Source organism: Phyllostomus hastatus, unplaced genomic scaffold (genome assembly GCF_019186645.2).
Source record: "Phyllostomus hastatus isolate PE091 unplaced genomic scaffold, TTU_PhHast_1.1 phas_contig_1162, whole genome shotgun sequence".
Taxonomy (NCBI): domain Eukaryota; kingdom Metazoa; phylum Chordata; class Mammalia; order Chiroptera; family Phyllostomidae; genus Phyllostomus; species Phyllostomus hastatus.
The window spans coordinates 13558909-13578611 of record NW_025333537.1 but is presented as its reverse complement, the minus strand read 5'-3'; the positions used below and the strand labels follow the sequence as shown (position 1 = coordinate 13578611).

The window sequence follows — 19703 nt, the reverse complement described above, 5'->3', positions numbered from 1 at the left end:
GACTCGGGCGTCCAGAGAGAATGGGACAGGTGCCCCACGGAGAAATCCTGAAGGGGGGGCACCTGCCAGAACCGAGCAGGGGCAGGGAGGCCGGGGGGCCGCTATTCACCTCAGAACCCTCGACCGGGCAACTCGGCCCTGCCTGCACCCTAGAGGACCTTGACCGCCGGCCCCCGGGGGCCCCGGCCCCGTCCACTAAGGAAGACGGACAGGAAGAGCATGTACAGCAGGCCCTGGGCACCTCCAGCCCCCTGCCCGCACCAGCCGCCTGACCAGGGCTCGGGCTGGAGCAGGCGTGCCTGCACCTGGCAGGGTCCACTCTGCCCTGGGAGAGGCGGCCTTCTGGGGCACTGGTGCCCCGGGCTCTGCGGTCACGTGGCACTGGGTCTGGGCGAGGAGAGGCTGCACCCCACCCCCTGCCCTGGACCGCGTCACGGTGCGGAGGGGACAGTGACCCTGGCCCTGGCAGAGGGCACCTGGACCTACCGGCGTGGTGTCCTGGGACGGCCAGGCTGTGGGCCGGCAGCGCCGGGGGCGGGGGCAGCGTGGCGGGGGCGGCGAACATGGCCGCCGCGTGGTGCTGGTGCTGGGCCTGGGAGCGCAGCGCCGGGTGTGAGGTAGCAAGGTGGGCGCCGGGCCCGTGCGGCGACAGGGGCACGTGCTTGGGGAGCCCGAGGCTGGTGCCGCCGCTCCTGCCGCGGGGACAGGGGACTGAGCACCTGTGGCCGCAGGTCCCCTCCCGCCCGGCCCGCCCCCACCGGGCACAGGTGCCCACCTGAGGCCGTGCGCAGCCTGGCCGTGCCCGGGGCCGGGGAGGGCGCCCAGGGTGGGAGGCACGTGTGCCGGCAGCGGGGCCCGGGGCTGCGCGGGGGCGGGCGGCGGCTGCGGGGTGAGCCGGGGCAGGGCCGCGGCTTCCTTCTTGATCAGCGGGCCGGTGGGGCCAGGGGGGGGCGCGGGGCTGCGCAGCGAGGGCAGGAAGGGCGGCTCCGCACTCAGCTCGCGGCTGCGCTCCAGGCCCGAGACCTTGGGCGCCGCCCTGGCCTTGGCCTCGGTCTGCTTGCCCCGAGCGGCACCTGCACAGAGAGGCCCCGGTGAGCGTGCGGTGGGCTCGGTTGCAGCCTGTGGTCGCTGGGGCCGCAGCTCGGGATGCTGTGGGCCCATTCCACAGACGGGACGACCGAGGTGCGGCCCAGCCCCGAGCAGGGCCCAGGTCCGCAGGTGGCACGAGAGGTGGAGGGGGCTGTGGGGTGGACCCCTGGGGCCTTTGGAGGGAGCGGCTCCTGGACTCTGTAATTTCAGGCTTCTGGCCTCCAAACACCCGTGGTTTCAGGGGACCCGGCCCGTGGGGCCCACCGCCGTGGGCGATGCCTGCATCCCTGTGCTCTCCGGGCACGTCCGGACGGAGCCTTCCAAGCAAAGGGGCCCCTTCGCTGGGCCTGGTGACGGACGCCCCTCCGGGGCACAGCCAGGTGCCAGCGTGCACCGGCAGAGCTGCCGTGGCCAGGAGAGCCGTGGGCACCACGGAAGCCCGCACCCCCGCCCCGCCCACGCGGGGCCGCAGGCTGGGCGCTGAGGCCTCGGAGGAGCCTGGCCTAGTTCACGGCCGAGTTACAAACACCTGCCGTTGTGGCCAGCCCAGGGCGGGGGGCGGGGCCCACTTTGGGAGCATTGCCAGGGAGTGGGTGCCCAGGCCCAGCAACCTGGTGCTGACCGAGGCCTCGCTCTCCAGGGCACTCCCTGGTCACAGTGCCTCGCTCCCGAGGCCCTGCACCCAGAACTGAGCCCACGACAGGAGTGTCCTGCCCCCTCCCAGAGGCCGGAGCCCGGGCCACGGAAGGCACTTACCGGTATCAGCTGCTGGGGCAAAGAGCTTCTCGGAGCCCACAGACACCTGGAGGGAAAAGGAGGGTCAGAGCGCCGGGGCCCCGTCCCCAGGGCCAGGTCTGTGCAGGTCCCTTTTGACCCGCAGTCCCCACACAGGAGGTGGCCATGCCCAGGCCTGGTGGCAAGCAGGGGGCCACACGGGACCCAGGGCCCGTGACAAGGGGGCTCAGTGTGGCCCTGCCCGGGTGGGGGGACCGAAGGACCCACGAGGAGGCTACCGCCAGCACCTGGAAAACGGCGCGTGCGGCGAGGCTGTGCAGACACTGGGGCCCCGGGGCGTCTGGGTGGGGGTGTGAGACGGTGCAGCGCCATGGGGGGGGGTCCGCGGGACGTGAGAGAAAGGGCTGCCCTCTGGCTCAGCACCCCCTCCTCAGGGGTGCCCCCCAAGGAGCTGGAGGCAGGGATCTGCACGCCGCGGTCACGGCAGCACCGCCACGGCCGCAGGGGCTGGGCAACCCGGGCCCCCCCCCGCCCCCCGGCGCCTGGACGGGCGGGCGAGAGGCGGTCCCTCCACACGGTGGAGCCCACCGGGCCTCACAGAGCAGGGGGTTCCGGCTCCCGCCCCCACGTGGACGAGCCCTGAGGACAAGCGCTCGGGACGCGGGGCAGCCACGGAAGGACAGGTGCCGTGTGACTCCGGGCGGGTGAGGGGCGAGGGCGGGGCCGTGGGGCGGGGGCGGAGCTCCGGTCCGGGAGGCGAGGACGCAGTGCGCAGGGGGGGCGGGGACTGCGGCTCCTACGTGCGGACGTGCTCAGGGCCCCCCCCACCCAGCTGTGCACCCAGACGCACGTCAGGCCGTGCGTTTTCTCAGGTGCGTCTCCCCGCAGCAAACCGCACCCAAAGACGCAAGCGTGCGAGAGCCGTCCCGGGCCTCGAAGACGCCCCCTGACCTCGGGGGCGCCCAGGCGCTCGGCAGGCTGGCGGGCCAGGGGGCCGGCGCACAGTGCCGCTGGGGCCGGAGTCGCAGGGAGAGCCAGGGCGCCCAGACGGACCGGGTGGGACGGGACCGCTGCCGAGGGCAGCTGCTGACGCGGCCCCTCCCGTGGCGGCAGCTCCACGCTGACCACGGGCATCGGCGTGCAGAGCGACCCGCGAACGCACCACACACCGCAGCCCACACGGGCAGGCGCACTGGAGTGGTAACCTTGGCAACCACGTCCCCAAAACCCAAACCAGGAAGAAAACGGCGGCAAATGCAGTCCTGAAAACGCGGACGGGGGCCGGCAGGGACAGGGGCCCCCGACAGCCGGGGCGCGGCCACCAGCCCAGGGCCAGCTGCGAAGGCGGGAAGGTCCCGAGCAGGGGGGCTGCACCCCCCCATCTGGCTGTGGGCAGGGCAGGGGCCACGCCTACCAGCCAGACCACGACCGCGGAAGCCACCTGTGACCTCCTTACCCACCCCGGGGGGCAGGACACAGCCCCCCAACATGGGCTCGGTGGGCTCCCAGGCAGGGGTGCCTGCGACCTGACCCCTCCCCCAGTGGAGCCGCCCCCTTCAGGTCTCCGCCACCCTGCTGTGCAGCCTCCAGGGCCCCCAGCCGCAGACACTGCCGGAGGGCACCCCAACTCGGTGGGTGGCTGGTGGGCAGGCCGGGCCCTGGGGGGGCTCCAGCAGGGAGGGGCCGAGCCCTGAGCTCAACTCCACCAGCCTGGTCTGTGGGATCTCAGGGTGGGCGGGCAGGGGAAGCCGCTGAGATCGGGTCTCACAGCACCAGCGGCAGGGCGGCACCTGCCCTGACCGAGCACCACAGAACCAGCGAGTCCCGGTCGGTCGCAGGAGAGAGACCCGTGAGCCCTCGGCTCAGAAAACGCGCGTGGGGCCGACTCCTCCTGGGCAGAGCCGGGGTGGGGCCAAGTTCATCCGGGGCCACACGTCCCGTCTACCCCTGGTCTGGTTCAAGGCCATGGGCCCCGGCGCCAGATCGTAGGGCCAGGAGGCGGTGCCCCAGACACGGGCAGGGTCAGGGGGAGCCCCGAGGGGCAGGGGCAGAGGCCGGGGAAGGAAAGCCGGGCCTTCAGACGCTGGCACGCTTTCCCGGCACAGGCCCCTCTCCTCGGCCCGCCAGCCGCGGCTGCTCTGGGAAGTGGCGGGACCTGACTTCCCGCAGGCAGGGGTCCTGGCCAGGGGCAGGTGCGCTTCCACCCAGAGCAGGCCTGTCACCTGGCCAGGCTCAGACACGCCCACTGGGGGCGGGGCCTGTCCCAGCACAGGTACCAAGAGCCTGTGGAACTTGCCTCTCCCTCCAGTTGTTGGGTCCTCTCCGTTCCGGAGGGATCTGCATCTGGGCGGCTGACACAGGGGCGGCAGCCCCAGAGCTGCCACCAGACCTGTGACAATCACTTGTGGGGGATTATGTACCGGGACCTAACCGTGGGAGCCGGCAGCCACCTCTGGCCGGTTTGGGGGTGGGGGAAGGGGTCGCTCCAGGGCAAAGTACAGGTGGGAGGTCCCCGGGCTGCAGGGTCGGGGTCCCGGAGAGGGCTGTGTGGGGTCAGGGTGTCGGGGCCACCACTGCGTTTCCCGGGGTGCACAATCCCCGCGGCGCTGGGGCGGTGGTCACCGCGCGCTTTGTCTGCGAGGACCGGACCAGCGGAGCAGCCCCCTCTGGCCAGACCCCACCCCAGACAAAGAACTCCAACTCGCGGGCAGGTGAGCGCGGTGGCCGCGGGAACCCAGGGAGACCAGCCCGCGGGGCACAGACAAAGGCACCGCCCACGACACCGCCCTGCCCCCGCCCCCGGCCCCCCAGCGCCCGGCCGAGGCCGGGAAGCTCTGCCCGACTGCGTCCTCGCCCGCCCTTCGCCACGTGCGCCCCGGGGGCGCACCAGCGGGTTGTGGGATCTTCCTGCGCACGGCTCTGGGGCGAGATGGGGCGCACACCGAGCCGGGGACCTCTCCCGCGCCTCGCTACTCTAAAAGCGACGGCTGGTCTCTGGACCCCGGTCCCCAAAGTCCTGGGTCCCTCCCCGAAGCCAGCAGCGCACACTCACCGTCCGGGCGCCCCGAGTCAGGCGCGCTCTGCGGGCGACCGGGGCTGGTCCCCTGGCCGGAGCCGCAGCCCCGCGGCATGGACTCGGGCGGCGGAGCGTGGGCCCCCGCCGGCCTGGGCCCCCCGAGACGGCCCCTCTCCCGGCGCACCCCGCCTAGCCGGACCCCTGGGCGGGGGTGTGCATGTCCGCTACGCCGGCTCGGCACGCTGGGCGGCTCTCGGGGACCTCTGGACCCCCGGGCGCCGTCGGGCGCAGCGAGGGGCCGGGCGATGAAGGGCGCACTGCTGGCGGGCGCGCGGGCAGCGGCCAGTGAGCGCGGGCGGGCGGGGAGGAGGCGGGGCGCGGGCAGGCCCGACTAATCCAGCCCCGAGGCGCGGATCTGCCCACTTGGGGCTCGGAGCGCCGGCGGTCCCGTGTCTGCTACCCGGTCAGGGCTCGCGGTGCTGGGGAACGCTGTGTGGGCCCCACTCCTCCCTGGCTCAAAGACACGAGTACGGACGACTCCCCTAGGCCCAGTTTACACGGGGGAAACTGAGTCACGAAGCAGCAAGGCCGAGGAGCCGGACTCGAAAGATGACGGGTCCCCTGCACCTGTCCAACCTGAGCTCTGCCCTCCCTGAACCCCCGCCTCACTGTCTCGGAAGCGGGGATGCCCAGTGGGAGACAGCGGCGGTCACCCCACGTGCAGAGTGGCTACCCTGCCCCGCCCTGGAGCCCGCGGGCCACCCGGTGGGCAGAAGCCAACTTCAGGCCCGTAGGAAGCACCGCCCCACGGGAAGGCCACGCGTGTGCACCGGACACCCACCCCGGCTGCCCCGGATGGAGGCGCCCGCCGCTCGGCTGCCGCGGGGCCCGGCCCCGGGCCGGCCCTGGAGGGACGTCCAGGGGCCCAGGGGCAGGGCCTGCAGAGCCCCGTGCCCCCGGGGTGGGCAGTGGCAGCCCCCCCTCGCCCTGGGAACCGGCGCCAGACCCTGCGCTGGGCCAGCACCATCCTCCCCGGAGGCCGGCACGCACGCAGAGAACCTCCCACCGGAGGACGCAGGCCCCCGCAGGGCCGGGCCTCGGCCACGCGTTCCGCTGGAACTGCTTCCCACGCGCACGCACACACACACACACACACACACACACACCCGCGCGCAAGTTCCCGTCGGCCCCGCCCCACACTCCCTAAGCCCCGCCGTGCGCCGCAGAGGCCGCAGACTCCCAGCACTGCCCCCGCGTCGGGCGCGGCACTGCCTGGAGGGGGGTGGCGGTCTGCGGGTGGCAGCGGAGGGGCAGCGCCTCAGGTGGGGGCTGACTGCAGCCCCTGTGATCAGCACAGTCCCTGACGGGCAGCACCACCGAGTCCCAGCAACCGCGACCCCGAGCTCAGCCAGGGACGCCCCGTGAGACCCCGGGGGACTTCTGGCCGCGGAAGCGCGTCCTTCCCAGGGGAGCGGAGGCACAGACACAGGGGGCGAGGCCCATGAGGACCGAAGGCAGACCGGGGCCAGAGGCAGCAGGGACCCCCCTGGAGCCTCCGGAGGGAGCTCAGCCCGGGACCCCTGGGCGCCGACCCCTGGCCTCCAGAAACGGGGCAGGACGAGCGCCTGGGGTTCCCGCCCGGGCCGCAGCACCCGAGTCCGGCGAGGCGCGTGAGCTCCACGGGGCTTCCTGAGGAACGAATGGCGTGCGTAAGTGTGCACACAGGTGTGTGCGTGCCATGTGTGAACGCACATGCGTGTGAGCGAGTGTGCACGGCGCAGGGAAGACATGCGGGTGCTGCCCCGTCCCGACGGCGCCGCAGGGACAGGGTCTCTCCGAGGAGGCAGGTCCCCGCCCGGCTCATCCCAGCAGCCGCCGCCCCCAGGGCCCCCGCCGTGACCCTGTGTAGCAAAGCAGCCGAGGCTCCGAGTGTGGAGGGTCGGCGGGGGGGGCACGGTCCGAGGCCGGGCCCAGCCCTGGGCGGTGCTGCAGTCCCGTCCAGCCCACCCCCGCCCTGTTCCCGCAGCCCTGGAGCCACTGTGGCTGGAGCCAGGGCGGCCAAGCGCTGGGGGGACGGAGCCTGGCCGGGAGGCCAGACAGACATCCCTTGGGAGAGGGCTGCGGCCACAGAGTGGGACAGGGTGCCGGCCAGCCGCCTGGTGCGCCCCACGTAACTCCTGCCCCCACGTTTTCCCAAGGCAGCAGCCGCAGACGCCAGCCGCCCTCCCGCAGAGGGGCAGGTGTTCCCGGGGCCTGTTCCGTGGGCCGGCCTGCACCCCGGCCTCCAGGGCCACTGCCGGCTGCAGAGGGGACCTCAGACCCCGGCAGGTGCGGGAGAAGCCAGCTGGCCGGAGGCGTGGAGCCCAGGTCCTACCCACCCGTCCCGACCGCGGCCAGCAGGTGCGCGTCCCCGCAGCCGACCCAGCGCACAGAGCGGTGGAGCTCGCCGCTCTCCTGCCCAGCCCGCAGGTGCGGCTGCCCCGGTCCCTACGCCCGTCCGCCCAGAGACCCCAGGTGTCTGCTGGCCGGTGTTTCCAGTCCACCGGGCGTCCGGTGTGTGGCCAGCTCCGTGGAGCAAAGGCTCCCGGGGCCAAGCAGGGGTCGGGGAGGCCAAGGAGCTGCTGGCGGCCGCTCGGGGTATCAGCCGGTGGCCAGGCCCCCGGTGAGGGCGGGCGCCACGGCAGGCGACGCTGATGTGCCTGCCTGCGTCCTCACACTCGCAGTCCTGGACCCGCTGGGAGGACACTCGGCCTCCCTGCCTGGCCCGGCCTCACCCGGCGGGTGCCAGAGCGAGGGGGGAGTGGGGGCGTGGGGGCAGAGGTCAGCGGAGGGGGCTTACCTTGTCGTCCCCGTCGCTCTCGCTGTCGCACTGTGGGGAGAGAGAGGGGAGTCAGCACCGAGGGCACACCCAGCCCCCCGCACCGGGCAGGCGGGCGTCACGGGGGGCCGCAGGGTGCGCACCAGAGCAGCAAGAGTGTGGGAGGGACAGAGGCGGCGGCTCCACCAGCCCCTCAGACCGACCCCGGGGCTCAGGCCTGGGGTGGGGGCGTCCTCAGCCAGTGGCCCCCAGGGCCCAGGTGCAGGAGCACGCCCGGCCGGAGCCCCAGGGAAGCCAAGGGGTGTCAGCAGGGTGGGCGCGGCGCAGGCCAGACAGAGGAGCCCCCGACAGGCAGACCCGGCCACCCAGAGCAGACACGGGGCGGGGTCCGCCACGGAGCCCCTGCCCCGGCCAGCCAGGGCCCCCCCTCAGCCCAGGGCCGCAGGGAAGGCGAGGGGCAGGGGTGCTGAGGAGACCCCCGGGGGAGGTGAGGGGTCGGGACAGGCTGGGGCCGGACGGGCCGCCCGCTCGCCGCCCACGCGGCCCCGAGTGGAAGCTACCCGCGTCGGAGCAGCTGGTTGAGGGGAGATCAGGGTGATGATCGCGCAACCCAGCCAGAAGGGCGACTCCGGAAACCACGGCAGCGCCGCCCCCCCACCCTGAGACTGGGCAGAACGCCGCAGCCCTGCGGGGCGTGTCCCGTGAGCTCCCAGAGCACCTCTCTGGGCCCACCGCCGCCGGGCGCCATCCTGGGCTTGGGACGCGTGGGTCCAGCCCCCTCCATACAGGGCAGAGGGGGTTGGGGGGGGGCCGGAGGGGCGAGCGGAGGGTCGCTGCCCACGAGCAGGGGCCGACTCCGACCACAGAGCCAGGGGGCGGGGGGGGGGGAGCCAGGGCACCGACCGGCGCTCGGGGTGGCCCTGTGCCGGCACAGGGGTGAGGGTGTGGGGCGGTGGCCGGGGGGTGTCGGGAACCCCTGCCCACACGGGCGCTGGCTGGCAGAGCTGCCGGAGACCCCCCCACACATCAGCCTCTCCCTGCTTAACCGGTGACTCTGAGCCCGGGAGGGGAACCACACGGCCGTCACCTGGCCGGGGTCTGCCCGGTGTGCACTCGCCTCCGCCCGGGGCCCAGGACCACCCGGGGCCAGTCCCCGTCTCCCCCACCGCTCTCTGCCGGGCGGGTCGGCGTCGCCCTGGAGCCTAAGGACGTGGGATGTGGCAGCACGGAGGGCTGGGGAGCTCCCCAGGGCGCGCACAGACCCCGTGACTACCTGCACGGCACACGCCTGCCAGCCGCAGCGCCGCCGACCCCAGTCACTAAGTCCTGCAGGGTTACCGTCTAACTGCAGCGGAGCTGGGACTGAGCGCGGCCGTGAGTCAGGGCGAGGAGGGAAAAGCCACGTCCGTCCTGTGCGGGCTGCCTGGGAGGGGCCGCCCTGGGAGCCTCACGGGGGCGGGGGGGGGGGGTCCAGGGTGGGAGTCTCGGAAGAAGGGCAGGCCCCAGGCCCCACGGGGACGAGTGCGTCGGAGGGGAGCCGCCGCCCACGCTGACGCTGTGCAGCCTCGGGCAGGGCCCCGCCGTCTCTGCGCCTCGGTCGGTGCGTCTGGGAGCCGGAGACCGCGGGGCGGCTGCGCAGCACTGATGAGGGGACACAGGCCAAGGCCGGGACGGTGCCGGGAGTGTCTCTGCGCAGTGCAGCGTGACGGCGTCGCCAGCACATCTTCATCACATCACCATCGTCACCACCGTCACCGCTGTCATCACCATCGTCACCACCACCGGCTCTGTCATGGCCGTCTCCCAACAATCGGAGCACGAGGGCCCCCCGCTGGGGGCTGAACACACGAGCGGGGGGGGGGCGGGGGGCCGTCCACAAGGCGACTCACAGACCAGGAAGCGCCTGCTCTCGCTCTCGACCCAAGCGCTGGGGCCCGGAGGGTGAGCCCCTGGCGCCGACGCAAGGCCTCCGCGCACCCCGAGTCCACACCCTGCAGCGCGCAGCACACCCGGCCACCCCTCCCACCCACCCGTCCGACGCCGTCCCCCAGCCTGTCCCCCCGTCGGGCCCGAGCGTCACGCGGGGCAGGCACCCCTCCGGCCCTGGCGGCCCGCGCAAGGCCCCCCTCGGGGCAGGCACGGCCACTCGGCGAGTGCCAGGCCGGAGGCGAACGGGAGCTCCCGGCTGTGCACCCCAGAGCCCCCAGTCTCCACGCCCCCACACCCTAGGGTCACCGTGTGTCACCGTGTTAACAGATGTGAGGTGGGGGCACCGGAGGGTCTCCATGTGTCACCCAGGCCCACGGGTGGCCTTCCCAGATCCCCACCCGTGGGTGGGTAGTGGCCTGAGAAGCCCCAGCTGGGCAGGACGGCACCTGGGCCTGGTTCAGCCCAATTCTCTTCCTTACTTGAAGCCGACCTTTCCGAATCTGGAGAGTTCTGAGGGTAAGCAGTTCCATTCCCAGGCAGGGCACAGGCCTGGGGTGTGGGCCAGGTCCCCAGTAGGGGGCGCACGAGAGGCAACCACACACGGACGTTTCTCTCCATCTCTTTCTCCCTCCCTTCCCCCTCTCTAAAAATAAATGTGAAAAGTTTTTAAAAAGAATACTGTTGAAAAAAGTAACAAATAAAAAAACCCTGGAGACTTCTCATGAATGCTCAAGCCTGCACCCACCTCACTGTGAACGGGGAGCCCCGAGTCCACGGGACGGCTCTGCTGTGCCCCGGCCCGGCCTCTCCTGCCCGTCGTGTGCTGGGAAGCGCCCCACGTGGGGGCCTGCGGCCGCACCAGGGGTCACGACCTGCTTCCTCTGTGCACGGGGGCTGTGCACCACACCCACCTCTCCGGGCCGCCGTCTCCCTGTCCCCCAGCGGGGCAGGGCCTCCCCCCCAGGGCGGGTCCCAGCTCCACGAGTCGGGGCGGGCTGAGGGCTCCGACAGCCGCTGGCAGCCGGGGCTCCGCAGGTGCGACCTGCCGTCCCCTTCACCACCGCCATCATCATCATCTTCATCACCTTTGTCACCGTCACCCTTGGCCCCCGCCCCTCCCTCACGCCAGACCAGCCCTTGGGGGCCCCGAGCGCCAGGGTGGGGTGCAGACTCCGCCCACAGACCCTGCCCTGCTGGCCCGGGGGCCTGCTTGGGTCTGCCCCCCCCCAAAAGGCTGCCCTCGCGGCGGACACTGATCACCCCCCCACAGCTCACCCCCCCACCGCGGGGCTCGGAGGAGGCTGCCTGTCTCCTGAGACTCAGACAAAGGCATGGAAAAGGCATGAAGTGAGGCATGACCCCACCTCACTTCAGGGGCCACAGAGGGCTGGGTGGCAGGGGGGCCCCCCCACAGAGCCCCAGCAGCCGAAGCCACAAACACCACAGGCCCCGGGGCCCAAGCAGGGGAGGCCGGCAGCGGAAGCTCTGCTCCGCCCGCCCGGGCGCAGAGGGCGGAGGTCAGACCCCACAGCCGGGGAGGCGCCGCAGGGGCCCGAGGTGGGCACGCACGATTTCCCGGGCCCGGGGAGGCCGGGGAGCTCCAGGCGGCGGGAGTCCCCCGTGCGGGCGGGCAGAGCTCCCCGGCCTGTGTGTGCGTGCGTGTCCTGGGCCGTGCCCAGGCCTCTCCCACTGGGCACCCTGCCCCTGCCCCTGCCCGGCGGGTGCCCCCCCACGGTGTCCTGGTCGCGCAAGTGGCCTCTCGCTCACCGGACCCTCCGCTGCTCACAAGGGTGTGGGGGCAGGGCAGAGTGCCCACCGCTGGCCGGGGAGCCCCCCCGCCCCCCAATTAAGGTGCTCGCCTCCCTTCCCGCGGCGGCAAAGGCTCCGCCGGGGCACAGGACAGAGCCAACCAAGCGGCTTGGCGGCGGCGGCGGCGGCGGCGGGATCAGCCGGGAGGGGCGCGTGGATAGGCCGGTCTCATCCTGGGTCTGGGCTCCGCCCGGGGGCAGCCCTGGCACTGTGAGGCCGGCAGGAGCGGGGACCCCTGAGGTCCTGCCGTTGGGGAACCCACCACAGACCGACCAGCTGACGTGCGGACGGGAAACTGAGGCAGAGCGGTCAGACCCCCCCAGGGGCCCCAGCACTGCCCCGAGGGCCCGGGCCACCCCGGCACGGGGCCACTGCTGCACCTCGCTGACCACGCGCGTCCGGGTGGTCGCCTCGAGAGCTGCTCTCGTGTAAGCAGCTAATTCACTTTCCAGGAGTGTTGACGCTTTGAAGCAAAACGAGGCACTAATTACCCAATTAACGAGTAAGTTGCTGCAGCCTAACAGCCGGGTGGAGCAGACGCCCCCAGAGCGGATGGCAAGCGAGACCCGCTCCGCAGAGACCCACGCGGCACCGGCACTGCCCCAGGTGCCCGGGGGCCCCTCGCCGGGACCCCACAGTCCCTCAGGACGCAGTCCCAGGCAGAGGCTGGTGCGGCCCGGCCCGCCCTCGGGCGCACCCACTGTCCCTGGAGGGGCCGCCCTGCGCCCTCCACCCCCAGCCCCGCTCCGTGCCCCCCCGCTGCCCCCCGGGCCCCTGACGGCAGGGTCCGCCCTCCCGCGCACTCCCGCTCGACACCCCGTGGCCCCTACCACAGGCCTCCCGCCCTGGCCACCCCGAGCCGTCGGCCAGGCCCCCCCCTGGCGGGCGAGTCGGACAGCAGACCCGCCTGTCTCCCTGGTCTCATTAGCGGCTCTTCCCGCACGGCCCTCGCGGGGCCTGAACAGCCGATGAGCCCGTGTCACAGAAGGAGTGAGACACGGCCCCCGGCCCCGCCGCACACGCCGACCTTTCGCGGAGTCGACTGCATTAATACGTTCTCGTGTTGCCAGGCTCAAAGCGCTAACCGCCTTATGAATTACTCATCAACACGAGAAGTCTCAACAGAACACTGTCAGTGTTCACTCCTGCCCGTGAGCCCGGGCAGCCCGGCTGGCCCCACGGAACTGGATCTCGGCTCCCAGCAGCCCGCCGGCGCCCCTGGCCGCTCTGCCCTCCGGCTGTGGCTCCCGGCGGGCGTGCCCAGGCCTCGGGGGATGAGGCGGTGTGTCCGGGGCACCCGTGTGCCGCCTCCAGGGACGACCCGGGCTCCTCCCACAGCGCCAGCGCCGACACAGGAGCGGTGTGGCCCCCCCAGCGGCGCTGGGCCCACGTCTCGGCGGGGCCACGCGAGGGCACCGGCCCTCCCAGGGGCCACTGCACCAGACCCACAGCTGCCTTGGCCTCTGGGTGCCCCTCTGAGCTGTCTCACTACGCACAGGAGCCCCAGGGGTGCAGGAGAACGGCCCTGAGCTGAACCTGCGAGACAGCGAGACGCAGCAGCCCCCGGCGGACGGCGCCTTCGAGAGCATGGGGGCCCCTCGGGCGGGTGGCTGGAGGGGAGGCCCGTGGAGGCACAGCCGGGGCGTCTGGGGGGCCCCGCCTGGCACCCCCCCATGTGGGGACGTCCCTGTGAAGTGATAGGGCCCAAATCCAGGGCCTGCCCAACGCCTGGCCCCACGTCACCCGGACACCGCGCTCACGGGCCTGCTCCCGGTTCGAGGTGAAGGAGGAGGAGGAGGGGCTCTCACAGACGGCTGGAAGAGGCCGGCGAGACTCGGGCTTTCTCAGGGGTGGGCGGGCGGGCGTCCTCCTGCCGGCACACCCAGCCCTCGCCTGCCTGCCGCGCTGCTCAACCCCCGGCCCACACGGCTCCGCCACCAGTCAGCCCCCGGCAGGCAGTGCTGCGAGCTCCGGCGCAGACCCGTACGGAGGAGCCCGGCCGGGCCCCTCCCCTCCTCCTCTCGGCCTCTGCTGCACCGGCACCCCGCCCCACTCGCCCTCAGTGTGCCCCCACCCCCCGCTCCTCCCCTCCCCGACCACGGGCACAGGTGCCCCCGCGGCGTCACCGTTCTGCTGCGGCTCCCGGGCTCTAGCCGCCACCACTGGCACCCTCCCTGCCGGGCTCCACTCAGGGCACCCTGAGGGGGGCCTGCCTGTCGTCTCCTCCCTCTCCGCTCTGTCTGGGGGTGCACAGCTGCGCCCACCCAGGCCTCCCTCAGGAAGAGCCAGCTGCCCAGCGGCCGGGGAGCAGCCAGCAGCACCCACCCGCCCTCGGGAAGCTGAGGGCAGAGGCCCCCAGGGCCACCCCACCCCCTGGTGCCACAGCCACTGGCCCAGGGCCACAGGGGGGCCCCCCACGCCGACCTCCACATCAGGGTCTGCCTCCCTGGGGGTTTAACCACAGGCGTGTCCAAGGCTCCAGGGGGCTGGGGCTGACCGCCGGCACTGACCCTCACTAACCCCGGCCACCCAGGAGAAGTGAGGGTCAACAAGGGCAGGGGACACGGGGAAGGGCGGGGTGAGCGGGAGCCACGGACGCACCCGGTGCCTGAGAGGCCGGCCCGGAGGGTGGCTGGGCACGGGCCAGGGCTGTCACTGCAGGGAGGTGGGGAGCCCCAGCCCCACACATGCACCCACAGGGGCTGCCACGAGGGCCCCGGCCCCACAGGCGCCGGTGCACCCACACCTGCACCCACACCTGAGCATGGTGCTCAGGCAGGTGGGACACGGCGCGCCTGGCTCTGAGCCCGGCTTCAGGCCGGCCCCGCGCTGGGACGTCGGGGGAGGACGCAGCCCCCTGGGCTCCCGGGAGAGGCCGGCAGGTTTTACTGCTTCTGCACGAGTTACGGCCACTTGGCAGTGGCCCGAGGAGCCGGGCAACGAATGCCATAAACCCGCCTCGTGAAGACGACCCGAACGTCAGGGCTGCGGCGAGGCCAGCCCCGCGAAGAGGGAAGGTGTCCACCTGCCGCAGGCACCCCAACCCGCTCCCCAGGCCGGAGTCCTGCTCACAGAGCTCCAACACCGCCGGGCGGGCAGGGCCCGCGGCACCGTGCATCTGACAGCTGAGGGGCAGGGGGCGCCTCACCCCACCCCCCGGGGCCCAGGCCGCACCTGCCCCCACCCCCATCCTGGCCCTCCCCTTCCCCCTTCCCGGCCCGCATCGCGCAGGGGATCTGCCTGCCCTGCTCTCGCTGGAGCCAGGGTCTGGCCAGCGCTGCTTGGCCAACAGTCAACCCACGCGGGGACTGACCACCAACCGTGACCGTGAGGATGGACACACGGGGCAGCAGGGGCCACCGCCCGGAGAGTGCGGCCCCCCAAGCCTGGGCAGCCTGGGGCAGAGGCGCGGGGGCGGGGGGGGGGCCACCGGAGAACCAGCGGGTTGGCCTCACACACCTCGAAAGGCCACCGTGACCCAGAGAGCCCGCCAGGCCAGGCAGCTCCAGGCCTCCCAGCGAACCAGCAGCTTCCAGGAGGTGGGTGGGGCCCAGGCCCCGGGGAGCCCGCGGGGCAGTGGGCGGCCCCACCTGCAGGCCTCACTCACGCCCGTGTCCAGGCCTCTCTGGGGAGCCACTGGGGGGGCAGGACGGGGGGGCGCGGCTGCTCCATGTCCAGGACCCCCAAGCCCAAGTGACTCTCGACTGGACCCCACTTCCCCTGAAACCACCCCCGGCTTCGGCCCCGGCCCCAGCCCCGGGCAGCCCCCTCTCCCAGCCAGCTGCTGTCACCAGGGCCACTCTGTCTGGACGGGACAGGGCTGGGGGCGGGCGGGGCGGGCACTTACAGAGTAGCCTCTGCCGGAGACCGCCTGCGCAGAGCTCTGCGGGAAGGAAGAGAGCCGTCAGTCCCTGGGCTGCCGCCCCGCAGGCCCCGCCCCGAGGACCAGCCCGGGCCCAGGCTCCACCGCCCCGGGCAGACACGGCGCAGACCCCCCAGGAGCCTTGGCGGGAACTGCGGCGGGGGGTCGGGGCTGGGGGCTGAAGCCGCAGAGAGGACACAGCCCAGCATCTCCACCCTGACGGCCTCGGCTGAACCTGAGGCCCGGGGTTCGGAGGAGGAGCTGCACAGGTGACCTTAAGACCTCCCAAGTCCAGGGCTGAGGCCTAGAGGCCCCGGGAGGCCCCTGGGTGCCTGGGTCCCCGGACCGGCCTCCCTCTTTCTCGGCGGGGAGGAAGTCGTTAAGAAGGAGGTGACTCTCAGCCACCACCTCACAGGGAGGGGTCACCACACTGGTCCCCGAGGCCCGGGCTGGGGGAGGGGTTGCAGGAGGGAGCACAGGGAGCGAACGGGGGTCCCGCGGCAGAGACTCTTCCAAGTGAGTCTGGCCCCCTCGGCTGAGGGCCGCTCCCTTGCGGGGAGGGACCCCCGTCCAGCCTCAGCGGGGGCTGTGGGACCCCTCCTGTCCACAGCAAACTCTAGCAAGACCCTCAGTCGGCTCCTGGGGGTCTCCCTGGGGCAGAGCTCACCTGGCCGCCCAGGCCGGGGTGCCCTGCTGGGCTCAGAAGCCCCTGCGCTCTTCCAGCAGACAACCGGGGCAGTGGAAGTAGGGCACCCGCGGCCCCAAACAGCTACCGGCCTATTTTCCCGTCTTGTGGCAGCAAGACTGAGCTGGGCAATCAGGCCTCCTGCAGCCTTCGACCCTCCCCCACCCTCCGTTTAAATGGTAACGAGGACGGCCAGGTCTCAGCGGGGCTCTCCTGCAGTCGGGGTCGAGCCCACTGAGGCCCGGTCCAGGGGCCCCTCCTCCACTCCAGCCCTGGCTGCGTCCACCCACCCCCTTCCTCCAAGCTCTGAGTTGTGGACCCCCGTGGTAGGGGCCACCAAGTCCCCCCACCACTGGCCAAATCCCAGGTTGACCCCACACTGGGTCCCAGGCCACCTCCAGGAACCTGAGCTCAGGGGCCTGTCTTCGGGACACTGCAGGTGTGTCCCCAGACGCAGGGAACCTCAGCGTCCAGGCTGCCCACCGCCCGCTGTCCCGGGGGCACGAGAAGGGGGTGGGGGCCGGCGTGTGCCCGTGACCTGCAGTCCCAGGCCCAGAGGTGCCCGCTGCACGGCACAGGCCCGCCCCCCTCGTGCCGCCTCCTGCCCCATCCTGCCACTGGCCTGAGCCCACCCAGAGGGGCGGAGGCAGCCGGCGTGTCTGGGGGAGGCGCCCGGACCCCGCGTCCGGACCCCGCGTGCCGGGGTACTCACGTCGCTGAGCCGGTCCCGGGAGGTGCTCCGCCGGGAGCCGCCAGCCTCCAGGAAGCCGTCGTCCTCGCTGTTGCAGTCAGCCCCTCCGGGCGGGGGTGCGGCCTTCACCTGGGGACAGGACAGGCGGCTCAGCACGCAGACCGGGTCCCCCACGGGCACCCGGGCCAGGTGCCCAGCCCCGCCTGAAGGGGCCGAGCCCAGGGCGGGAGCAGGGAGGGGGCGCTGCAGGGGGGGGGGGGAGGAGACGCACCCGAGAGCACCCAGCCCCGCGAGGCTCTGGGCCCCTCTCCCACCCTGTGGACGACCTCCAGGCTCCCCGGGCACGGCGGCAGTCCCTGGGCGCCGGGGATGCCAGTGGCAGCGGCCCCTGCAGACCTGCCCTCAACCGCAGGCCGGCACCAGGCCGGGATGCCGACGGCCGTGGGAGCCGTGGGAGCGAGGGCCCTGCTGGGCCTCGGCCCAGTCGCCTGCTGCCCCCACAGAGCAGCTCTCCGCTCCTCGCACGGAAGCCCCAGCAGACGCTGCCGCCGCCGCGCAGGAGGAGCGGCCCGCGGGGCTGAGCTGACGGAGAGGGCAGTGGGCCCGGAGCGCCGGTGTCCCCTCCTGTTTCCTTGGGAGTGACGTCTGACCTCGCAGAGCTGCAGGGGGGCGCACGCCCAGCCCAGCCCAGCCCTCACCCTCTGGAGTCCAGCCCCACCCCTCCGCAGGGACCCCCGAGACCCCTGTCCCACGTGCTGCCCCGCCCCACAGGACCAGCGGGGCGCTGGAGGGTGTGCAGCGAGAGTCAGCACGGGCGCTGGCTGTGCTCCGGGCCGTGGTTCTCAAGCCCTGGGAACCCCTGGACTCTGCTCCTCCTGCAGGCCCAGCAGCGAGCTCCGCAGGAGGCCCCCAGAGCCCTGCTCCCCGGGGTCCCCTCAGACCCTGAGATGGGGCTGCAGCCCTCAGAAGCTGCAGGCCCCATGCCGTGACTAGCAGAGCACGAAACACGAGGCAGAGTGGCGTGCACCTGCAGCCGGGGCCCCGGGGGAGACAAGGCCCCCGGGCGGCCCCGACCCCGAGCCACCCCCGAGTGCGCAGAGGTGGCGAGGCCCTGACATTGAGGCCCTGGCATCCGTCTTCAGGCCAGAGCCCGAGCGGTCTGGCCGTCCTGGGGCCCCGCCTGCTTCCAGGCTCCTCGGGAGCCACGCTGGCCAGCTACACCAGGGGCCAGGCCTGCCACGCCTCCGTCCCCGGAAGGGGCGAGAGACAGATCAGCATCCAGATGCCTGCAAGTCACGCCCAGGGCCAGAAGGTGCCCTGACTCAGGCCCATCCGCCCGCCCGCCCAGTGCTCCCTGAGTGCCCACGAGCTGGCTCTGTCCTGGGCAGCGAGCAAAACGCCTGCGCAGAGGCCACCTTCAGCCAGCAGATGGCCCAGGTGCTAAGGAAGGACCGGCAGGGGAGGACTGGTTCTGGGTTCGAGAGTGGGGCGGTGGGCCGTGAGGCGGGGTAAGGGGGCCGGCTGGAGAGGGGAGCCCTAGCCACACCTGGCCCCCGGGTTTGCCGTGGTGCAAACACACCCCAGCTGGTTGCAGCCACCGACAGCGGGACAAGAGGCACGCAAACCTCCTGAGCTGTGGCCCTGGGCTCCTGCAAGGTGGCATGTCACCCAAAGGTGCCCCAGGAGGTGGGGAGAGGACCCCCCTCCCTCAGACTCGCAAGCATGGCTGGGGCACTGCCACCTGACCCCGGGATGGGGGACGTCGGTCACCCGGGGTCCTCAGCTTCGGGGCGGAACAGCGAGGCCCCATGCCCCTCCCCCACAGGGCCCCAGCACCGGTGGGGGTGCATGGCGGTGGTCCAGGGGCCCTGCCGAGAAGGGCAGCCCCCCAGGCTGTGGGCATCAGGAAAACGGGGCCACACGAGGAGCTGCCTGCACCCCTCTCCCCGCTCAGCCCTGGGGAACGTCCGGCAGTCCCACCCTCAGAGGAGCCCGCAGCGCGGGGCACTTGGGCGCACACGCGCAGGCTGGGGCGGCCGGGGCACACCCTCCCGAGTGCACGCTCCGGGAGGGGGCGGGGCGTCAGGCCTCCCGGCCAGAGCCTCGGAGCTGCCTGCTAAGCAGAGCCCGGGCCTCAGCCCGCACCCCACAGGCCTGGGGCACTCTTCTCGCGGGTCCCCCCCGGAGAGGGTGGTGGCCGGCCATCTTCCTCACGGCTGCCTGGCTTTGGGGACCTGCCAGCGTGCCTGCGGGTGACCGCGTGTCCCCACCCAGGGAGGGGCCCGGCAGCGGCACGCCCGCCCTGCTCTTCTCGCACCGCGCGGCTGAACCGCGATCTGCCCGCCGTTTCGGCAGAGGCCCCGCCGGCCAGGGCGTCTGCTTTGCTCAGGACGGCCGCTCGGGGCCGGGGGCTGTGCCTGGTGACGGCGACACTCGTGGCAAACTCCCCAGCGAGCCGTTGAGGGGCTCATCTTGCCCGGGGGTTTACTGCATGGGGGGGGCGGGACCCGTCAGGAGGGACCGGGCACGCACGGGAGGCCGGGCCCCCAGGCGCAGCCCCGTGCTCCCGAGGCAGACCAGCAGCCCCCAGGAACTCTACCAGCCTGGTGTGCGCGGTGCGGGCAGCGCCGGGTGTGGCGCGACGCACCGACCCGCCTGGAGGACTGGGAGCGGTCGGCCTGCCAGGGGCCACCCATGCCCGTGCCCCCACCGGCAGACGGACCCCAGGGCTCTTCAGTGAGCACCTGCGCGGTGCTGTCTCGGGGGCACCGTCCCGGGTCTGGCAGGACACGCCCCGCCCTGACGCCACCACAGCCACTGCTGTCACCCTCGCCTGTCACGGGCTGGGCAGGGACCAGGGGCTGTGCCAGGGCCCTGGTCTACTCCCAGATAGATGCCCAACCTGCAGAAGGGGAGGTAGAGGCAGGGGGGCCCAGGCGGGGCCCGGGGAAGACACCCAGCGGAGCACGGCACTCGGGCCCCAGTCTCTACCCACGGCACCCCTGGGGCAGCAGGGGCTGCCCCAGACCTGCAAGGCGCCCCTCCAAGACTCCTTCCATCCTCCCAGCC

The 19703-nt window shown here is 72.9% G+C and overlaps 1 protein-coding gene across 6 annotated transcripts in view; it reads right to left on the bottom strand.

The window, feature by feature from the left end:
- Window positions 1–19703, bottom strand: part of FBRSL1 (fibrosin like 1) — a 41417-nt gene that overhangs the window by 7181 nt on the left and 14533 nt on the right. For 3 of the 6 annotated variants that reach the window (XM_045842410.1, XM_045842372.1, XM_045842404.1), the window contains exons 3-8: window positions 16656–16763; window positions 15244–15279; window positions 7680–7709; window positions 1846–1891; window positions 776–1073; window positions 487–692 (exon numbers count right to left, since the gene is read on the bottom strand). In XM_045842410.1, the coding sequence (XP_045698366.1) occupies window positions 487–692; window positions 776–1073; window positions 1846–1891; window positions 7680–7709; window positions 15244–15279; window positions 16656–16763 (724 nt within the window). The remainder of the gene's footprint in view (window positions 1–486; window positions 693–775; window positions 1074–1845; window positions 1892–7679; window positions 7710–15243; window positions 15280–16655; window positions 16764–19703) is intronic. The other 3 variants (XM_045842378.1, XM_045842387.1, XM_045842397.1) reach the window with 3 other exon arrangements.